The sequence below is a fragment of the Aegilops tauschii genome, chromosome 4, assembly GCF_002575655.3.
Source record: "Aegilops tauschii subsp. strangulata cultivar AL8/78 chromosome 4, Aet v6.0, whole genome shotgun sequence".
Lineage (NCBI taxonomy): Eukaryota > Viridiplantae > Streptophyta > Magnoliopsida > Poales > Poaceae > Aegilops > Aegilops tauschii.
This window is the reverse complement of record NC_053038.3, coordinates 392,724,046-392,732,551: the sequence shown is the minus strand read 5'-3', so window position 1 is coordinate 392,732,551 and position 8,506 is coordinate 392,724,046. Positions and strand designations below refer to the sequence as shown.

Here is an 8,506-nt window from a genome sequence, read left to right as displayed (position 1 = left end):
GGTGGTGCAGGCGAGGCGCGTCGGCGCGGGGCGACGGGCGCGGCCAGACGGAGTGACGCGCGGCCAGGGCTTGGCCCGTCCGTGGTGAGCGTGCGCGAGGGGGTTGCGGGCGAGCGCACGGGAGCGGAGTGTCCGCGGCGACCGCGACCAGCGTGGTGCGGGGAAGAGGAGAAGATGGGGCCTCACTGGGGGTTCGTAGGGACGGGGCAGTGGGCTCGGGGAGGAGGACGGCGAAGGGGCGGCGTCCGGGTCGCTGGCGACGAGTGCGGCGAGGCGACGGGGTCGATGGCGCGGCACAGGAACGGCGGCCTCGGCACGGGACGAGGAGGAGGCCGAGGCACGCGGGGCGATGGCGGCGTCGGCGGAGACCTCAGGCAGCGGTGGTCGGCGACGGGGTCTCCGGGCGGCGGCGGGATCGAGGCGGTGAGCGCTGGGGCGCTCCCGATCCAGATCGCGCGGGGGGGAGGGCGAAAGGGGGTCGCTCCCCCGGTCCAGAAACGGGGTGGGGAGAGGGAGGAGTGGGGGAGAGTGGGGTGGTTAGGGTTTCTAGGAAGTGGGGATAGGTGTAGTGGGGGTGTTGGGCCGGTCTGGTGGGGTGGCCGACTGGGTTGGGATGGGCCGAGGCCCATGGGAGCTTGGGGGTCTACCCTTTTGATTTTTTTGTTTTTCTTTTATCTTTCAATTTCTTTTCTGTTTATTTCATCTTTCAAATTGTTTTAGTTTTGTAAAATATATAGTTAGCTTCTAAATTAGTAATAGTAATTATACCACTGCCACAATTAACTTGGCACCTAAATATAATATTTTGTAATTGTTTATCATTTTAAAAGCATTTAAATATTTGTTTTTGCTACTGTTTTACTCATTTTAGAGTATTGAGACATTTTATAAAAGTGTGGTTTCTCTCTCATATTACCTATGCATTATTTGGCTCTCCCCAAACATTTTAGTTTTAATGTTTGAAAACGTTTACCGTTTGACTTGATTTTGAATTTAAATTTGAATCGGTTTCAAACTAACGCGAGATTAGGAACAATAACCGTGGTGACGTGGCATCATTAACAGAGATTTACTGTAGCTTAATTATCCGGGCGTCACAGTGCATTTGTTCATATCTGTGTTTGAAGACTTTGACTGAAGACTTTCTCAATTTCCTCAGTTCAATTTCTTCAGTCCGTTTGTCTTCATCCTGTGTTATCCTGTGTTTACACTTTCTGTACTCTGTGCTTGTCTTCATTTCATCATGATGACCATGTTTGTGTTCTGCTATGCATACTTTTGAGTACTTATTCCGCTGCAAGTAGTTCTTCACTAAGGAATTTCCTCACTGAAGAATTCATAAAAATCGCCTATTCACCCCCCCTCTAGTCGATATAACGCACTTTCAAAGGTCCATAGCAAGGGCCAGCCTTCCGAGTTGTGAACATTGAATAAATCCCTAGTTCACCTAAAAAATTTACTCGGTAGGTAAAAACAATGTGAGAAAACCGACTACTAAACATAGGGTTAGTTTCTGAACAACTTAAAGATATGAAAATTGCTGAAAAGAATTCAGAATTTCTAAAATATTTACTAATTTTAAAAAGTATTCACATATAAAAAATTCATACATTAAAAGAATGTTCGTGAGATTTTGGAGAAAACAAATTCAAGAAAATAATTTTGCATGACAAAAATGTTTTTTTTCTTCCGCGAGAGGCACATATTCACTTCTCACGGAAGCACAAATTTGTTTCGCGAGAGGCACAATTGTAGTGAACTATACTTTATAGCATTTAGGTTTATTTACTAGCACAAATGCCCGTGCGTTGCACCGGGCGAAAAAGGGGCACAACTGGCTTCATGTTTCATTATGCACCATTTTATATATCCAATTTTAATAAACATCGATAATAAGGTTAAGCAGATTAGTGTTTTTTATAGCATAGAAAACATGCCCGTGCGTTGCAGCGGGAGTTTTAAAAAATAGCCCATGGTCCTAACCTTATCCAATAAGCATGGCTAAAGACACCCCCACCCCTGAAGTTCAGAATCTAAAAAAACCAACAGTTTTGGTTTGCAACTTCCTTCTTACGAAATACAAAGTGAAAGCGTAAACTTACGAGGAGAAGCGTATTGTGACGGTGAACCCGACAAAGTCAATCCATGCTTTATTATTAGGAAGAGATATATATCATTCAAGGATCTCTGTCTCAGTGGAAAATATAATAGAAAAAAGGAAATAGATTTTCGAAAAAATGCTCCTCGCAAAGTTCAACTCAATAAAAGTCATTAGTTGATTTTTTTTCCTGTGTGACTGAAGACTCAGGATTTGAACCAAAATTATGTGGTTTTTTTTTCTCTAGCCAAAGTTAGGTCAAGCCTGCTAAACTCTGTAGCCTGTTTAAATTACGTGTTTTTATGAATATATTCTCGTTTAGCTCTTGAGAATTAAGTAAATATACCAATCCAAACGTTAATTTTTTCATCAATACCATACATGTACGTACACTCTACAGTGACGTTAGAGGGAAATACAAAGCAATTTTTTTGGTACAGTACATATAGATTTGTCTTTTTTGTGTAGCTCACATTTTAATGTATTTCGACCTGAAAATTTGCACAGATGTACATTATGTATCTAGGTATATGTGTATTTATTTTCAGAATTTTTTGAAACTAAAAAGTTTGGATTTAGAAGTTACATGTGCATTATGTATCTACGTATATGTGTATTTATTTTCAGAATTTTTTGAAACTAAAACGTTTGGATTTAGAAGTTTTCAAATAAAGGCCTCCGTGGAGCTCGGTCTCTAGTTGGCATTTTCGAATAGAAACAAACTATAAAATAATTATTAATCAACAGAGTACACGATTCTGTACTATTTGTGATTTCCACAGTATTGTCATGTCTGAACCCACAAACATCGAATTTTGAAGCAATCCGTCATCTCTTATAATTGGCAACCCCCAAAAATGTATATCCTGGCAAGCTCCAAAAGTTTTCTACATATATGTAAGGGATATCTTAAGTAGAAACCAAAATCTACTATTAATTTCTCAAAGGAAAAAAATCCATCTCTACATGTTCATCGTCTCCCTGCTCATTGTCTATTAACTGTTGGCTGCAAGAAATCTCTCTGACAAATTACCTTCCACCGATTGAGCTCCCTACACAAGCATATTGGTAGGAAAACAAGGTTAGCATATTGGAATAAGATATTTGAATCATTTGACATTTCGAGATAAATTGATACTATTTGACATACCCGTTTAACTTTGGATTTTCCTAATACAATTGATGAAGTCCAGTACACCAGCAGGCATGTTATCTTCACATTCATTGTCCTTGAATGTTAGTAGTTGGCCCAAAATTAGTTTTCTGAGTTCATATCCATCCTATTCATTCATTTTTTTGTAAAAGAATGACATCAGCATCACATGTATAATAATCATAAAAGCAAATATCTATACGGTTGCAATATTTACCTTTAAAAATGGCAAATGTGGTCTTTCGTCTTCCCATGTGGACATGAATAGGGGAACAAGATAACCAGACAGTTCCCTTATATAAGAATATAAATATACTTTATTAATATTGTCTACATACTCAAATCAACAAATAATCAGTATCTAGTATTCATCTTCTGAAAAATACCTGTTGTAAACTGGAATATCATCTAGGATTCTATGATGCCATAAGAGAATATCCTCGTTCCATCTAGACCCAGGGCATGCTTCTGACATTGCTTTCGGTAAATGTTCGGAAATCCATATAATTTTTTTCACATATTTTGCGAGTGGGTTGTATCGGTACATTGGATTAATAGGAGTAGGGTCCAAAATGTACACTGTTCTGGTATCTTGATCCAATGTGAATAGAATGAATTCATCAATGCATTGTAGTGGAATATGGATCTGAAATAGGCTACATATTAGATGCAATAAAAAAATTGCTCTAAAGTATACAAAAGTGCTCTTACCGATTTGCATGTTGAAACATTATATTTGATACCAGGCCAACTACGAACAGAATTTGCTAGTTGCTCCACATCTAACTTTTTACGAAAATCTGGGTGCCTTCCAAAATCAGTAGTCATCTAGTATATAAAATTATTGGTTAGAAAGATGATAAAAAATTAGAATATAAAAAGAATATAACGAATATAAAAACATACCCAAAATTTCATGTCGAGATAATGCTTTGCTATCAGTTGCTTTGTTTTTTGTGATGTTTGGATGTCATCCAACATAATCTTCCGTACGATCAAATTAAAGCAATCACGGTCCATGGGTAAATCATCCTTTAGCAATCCTTGTAGTTTTCTGAGAGACAAGCTAATTGGATATGGTTTTGAACTTCGGATCCATACTTTCCTGATAATGATACAAATTAAGAAAATAAACCATTAATAAAACAATTCAGATACTATACAATTGCAATACTAATTTAAAATTACTTACTCTAAAATCTCGGTGTAATTAATTGATTTAATGAAGCTACAGAGTCCAGCTGTTAACTCATGTAAGGTCATATTAGAAAGAATTGATATTAGTGATTTGTATTTATTTTCAACAGATAATGGGATTTTTGTTTTTGTTTTTTTATATCATCTAAACTTTCCAATATTTGAACATCATCAGGATCTCCCTTGCTGTCATCGTCACTTTCTTCAACGATTATAGTCATTGCTGCAGTGTTTGTTTTCCAACATAATAGTATGCTGGCTAACTTAAACCTAAAAGAAGTAATCATTTCCTGTGCAACACGAACAATTATTAGTATATTTAAAAAGTACTTTTTGTAAAAGTAACATACTTTTTATTAAAAAAAGATATATACCTGTGTAATTGGGTAGGATAGTGCACATCCGGTGAAATATTCCATAAATTTAACCATAAATAAACCACATGAAGAACTATCTTTTTGAATTGCCTTTTGTAATTGTTCTATGATCTTCCATTCAGTAAGATCAACGTCTTTCCAATCGTCGCTTACCAACTTTTGACTTTTAAGAAGGTCCAAATGAAATTGTATTCCTCGTAGCTAAAAATAAAATAGTGGTAAGAAGAAATGATACACATTATCTAAGTATATTAAAAATCGTGTTGTAACTAACCGTATTAGCAAGATCATCTCTGCCAGAATTCCAGCACAAGGAGTCTAGAACTTGAACCTCACATTTTTTTGTATTCACAACAGCTAAATACCAATGTGTGTTATTGGCATTTATTGGAAGTTTAATCTGTAATAAAGATAATTAGGAAAATAGTAAATGAAAATGCATGAAACCTAGAACATGTAAATTATGAATATGGAGATTACCATGTCATGCTGCATATATTCGAGGACAATCTCTGTCATGAAGGCACTACCTTCTTGTATTCCAATGGTGCCATCTCGTTTAAATAGTGAGGTAACAAATGGACTCTCAAAATATACTTTATTATCATTCTAGAGATGTATTTGGTCCTTTATACAACATATATATGCATTGATCACCTATAATTAAGAATTAAAAAAATACATTACTAATTGATATTAGTGATTAGAAACTCTTTACTGTGAATTAGACATCATCATTTACCCACTCTTTCTCATCTAGCAGGCACATCAATTGATGTTGCAAGACAGAACTTCCATCTATCTGAACCAGCAATTGTTTTCTCAAAGATGATTCTATTGCTATATGAGCACATAGATCATGGTCGGTCAATGTATAGTCTGCAGAAAATCAAATAATTTAAGAATATATTGTATATGAAAGCACACGTGATAAATCAAGCAAATACCTTGTGGGAGATAATCATATGTCTCATCAACTTTGATCTCTTTATGTGAATTTGGTTCCTTAATATCATGCAATGGGAAAACAGGAGATATTGTCGAGCTAGATGGGGATGGAGGTGATGGTAGTGTATCATGATTCATCTAATTATCTGATTCCGGCACAAACGATTCAAAACACTCTGAACCTGGAGAAGATGTTTTCATAGTTGGTGACATAGGTGATGGTTCCAGTACACGTGATTCAGAAATTTTTGCCTTTTTGGAAGGCCGGTTATCAAAATCCTCTGCAATGTCCAGTTCAGCGATGTCATCTATTTTCTGCAGTCAGAACAAAAATAAAATGTAAATCTCCAACCGTTAGATCAGTTGAAACAGAGGTAGTACACCATAGCTCCCAATCTGAATATATGAAACGTACAGTCTTCACGTCGGTATCATCCAACATTATTGGTGCAATGTCCGAGAGCTGAACCTCCTTGGCCTCCACCTGAGTTGGATTGGATGCCTTTGGCACCTGCACGTGCATACACATCAGAGACATGAAAACCAGGCCAAATCGCTTTTTTATTTATTGCATGAATGGCAGGGCAATTCTGAACATCAAGTGACAGCAGACACTTAATTCTACTAAACCATCAAAGAGATGACACACTTCAGTGTTAACAGAAATAATACAAACAGTGCCATCAACTAAAAAGGCTGTATTCATCATTCTCTCAATTGTTCTGATAAGAACTGAGCTATGTTGCATTGGTGAGCTATGTTCTTCTAATTTTTTTCCCTGACAGAAGGGAAAACACCCAGCTTCTATTAGATAAAACAAAGTATTACAAGGTATATATGGAGAAAAGTGTCGCAGTAATAGACGCATTGTACATGTACCAGTGCTCACATATGCAAACTAATATGAAGGGGATTCATACCTCTGGTGTAGTTGCCAAAGGCAACATTGGACGGCTCAACGGATGTTCATCACTCATCTTAAGGGCCTGAAAAAAAATCAACTCCAAATCAGAATAAGCTTTTTGCAGACGGACATCAATGTTGACTAAATCATAACTGTGAAAAAAATAGCTGATCATTCTTTTATTCTCTCAAGTGGCACCCGGCACTTAATTCTACTGAAAAATATGCCGTTCAAATTAAGTGAAGCAAGTTCATACAATAATTAGAAGGTTCAGTACAGTTCTCTGTCTCAAATTGTTTTTCTTGTGATGCGGCAAAGAAATTCTCCTACAGTTGCAAAAATCATTATTCATAGTTTAATAGTAATAATGTTCAGGCAGGTACAAATTTAGGAAAAATACCACATGAATCTGAATTGAACCGTACATGATTCACAATCGCATCTAAGTACAAAACCAACAGTGGTCCTCCATCTAAGCAATCCACGAGTACACTTGATCTCAAGATTACTAACTAAAACCAAGTCTCGCAACAGTAAGAGAAGAAGACCATGACCACCAGTATCAAGTGCTGAAGAATCGTATTAGGTGTTTTACAATTACAGATAGTCGAAGAGCAGTGAAGTGGAAGCAAAGAGGCAACCAAAGCTTGATATTCAGCTCATTTCCAGCAACAGCGGCAGCAAGGTGGCGTCAGTGACGGTCACGGTCAGGTCAAGTTTTGACGAACTTCAGGCTCTACCGCGCCGTGGCGTAGCTTCGAGGGGATACATACCTCTCGTGTAGCCACCACAGGACTCGGCGGGCGTTCTTGTTCCTCCGGCGAACTCGGCGCTTGTTCCTCCGGCGAACTCGGCGCTTCTTCCTCCGGCGAACTTGGCGGCGACATTGGATGTTTGTTCAAAAATTGCAATTTGGACAGGATGATGGAGATTATGGTCGAAGGGCAAAACCTGATGGAGATTCCGGCCGAGGATCCTTGCTTCTTATAGCAGCCAATCAAATCCGGGTCGGGCACTACATCAATTTGTGTTGGAGAAGGACACGGCCGGCCTCCAATTTTCCATCCAAATCACGATAGGAGCAGCGGAGGTTGAGAAGGATACCACGGAGGAGGCCAGAGAGGACTGGCGGCCGGAGCTGGCGGACGGTGTACCATCCTCCATGAACGCCCACGGCGTCCGCCTTCTCCTCCGCCTCGGCTGTAGCCGTGCAGCAAGCCCACGGCGTCCGCCTTTTCCTCCGCCTCGTCTGTAGCCGCACCCATGGCGTCCGCCTTCTCCTCCACCGCGGCTAGCTGTCCGACGAAGGTGCCGCCCCTCACCTGCTCGTGCTCCGCCGTCGCTGGAAAGGGAGGAAGGCGCCGCCCCTCACGTGCTCGTGCTCCGCCGTCGCTGCCGTCGCTGGAAAGGGAGGAGTTTTGAACAGCGAAGAAAGCCGCGAGATGGGATTGGGAGGCAGGAGATGAAATTGGGTTTTTACGTAATTATTAGTACCACCTTGTTTATATTATGATTTTGTCCATACAAATTGTAAAAGCGTATTATGACATGAGAAGAAAGCGTATTGTGACGGTGAACCCGACAAAGTCGATCCGTGCTTTATTATTAGGGAGAGATTTTAACCCGTGACTATGCAAGTTTAAGTTCATTGCATATTTGTTTGCAAGAAAAAAATCATTGCGTATTTTATCAGGCTGGAATTTTGTTTGAAGTTTTCGGGGGTGCCTATGTCCCAGTCTACTTGGAATTAACTATTCTTTTCTAGACAATTTAATAATTTTGTCCATGCATATATCTAAAAAATGTACACTGTGTTATGACGATTTGTT

At 39.4% G+C, this 8,506-nt stretch overlaps 1 protein-coding gene across 6 annotated transcripts; it reads right to left on the bottom strand.

Annotated features, from left to right (window-relative positions):
• Nucleotides 1–2,812: 2,812 nt before the first annotated feature.
• LOC109748933 (uncharacterized) lies at nucleotides 2,813–8,134 on the bottom strand. 6 transcript variants are annotated; one of them, XM_073496818.1, is made up of 15 exons: nucleotides 7,451–8,134; nucleotides 6,694–6,759; nucleotides 6,189–6,284; nucleotides 5,773–6,088; nucleotides 5,556–5,704; nucleotides 5,306–5,482; nucleotides 5,100–5,225; nucleotides 4,823–5,026; nucleotides 4,444–4,738; nucleotides 4,158–4,356; nucleotides 3,963–4,079; nucleotides 3,638–3,897; nucleotides 3,469–3,544; nucleotides 3,249–3,378; nucleotides 2,813–3,150 (listed from the first exon to the last, which is right to left on the bottom strand). In XM_073496818.1, exons 9-14 carry the CDS (start codon nucleotides 4,512–4,514, stop codon nucleotides 3,253–3,255), a joined length of 849 nt encoding a protein of 282 aa, XP_073352919.1. In that variant the 5' UTR covers nucleotides 4,515–4,738; nucleotides 4,823–5,026; nucleotides 5,100–5,225; nucleotides 5,306–5,482; nucleotides 5,556–5,704; nucleotides 5,773–6,088; nucleotides 6,189–6,284; nucleotides 6,694–6,759; nucleotides 7,451–8,134; the 3' UTR covers nucleotides 2,813–3,150; nucleotides 3,249–3,252. The 6 variants fall into 5 exon arrangements, 5 of the variants coding, with proteins under 5 accessions (XP_073352919.1, XP_073352923.1, XP_073352921.1 ...); XR_012182292.1 differs by having other exon boundaries at nucleotides 3,638–3,907; nucleotides 4,444–5,026; XM_073496820.1 differs by having other exon boundaries at nucleotides 4,444–5,026; nucleotides 5,568–5,704.
• Nucleotides 8,135–8,506: the final 372 nt, after the last annotated feature.

Coding starts and splice junctions, on each gene's coding strand:
- LOC109748933 (XM_073496818.1), bottom strand. CDS start 4,514: ATGACCTTACATGAGTTAACAGCTGGACTCTGTAGCTTCATTAAATCA. Junction 4,080..4,157: donor ATCTCGACATGAAATTTTGG/GTATGTTTTTAT, acceptor TTTATATACTAG/ATGACTACTGATTTTGGAAG. Junction 3,545..3,637: donor GATATTCCAGTTTACAACAG/GTATTTTTCAGA, acceptor TTCTTATATAAG/GGAACTGTCTGGTTATCTTG.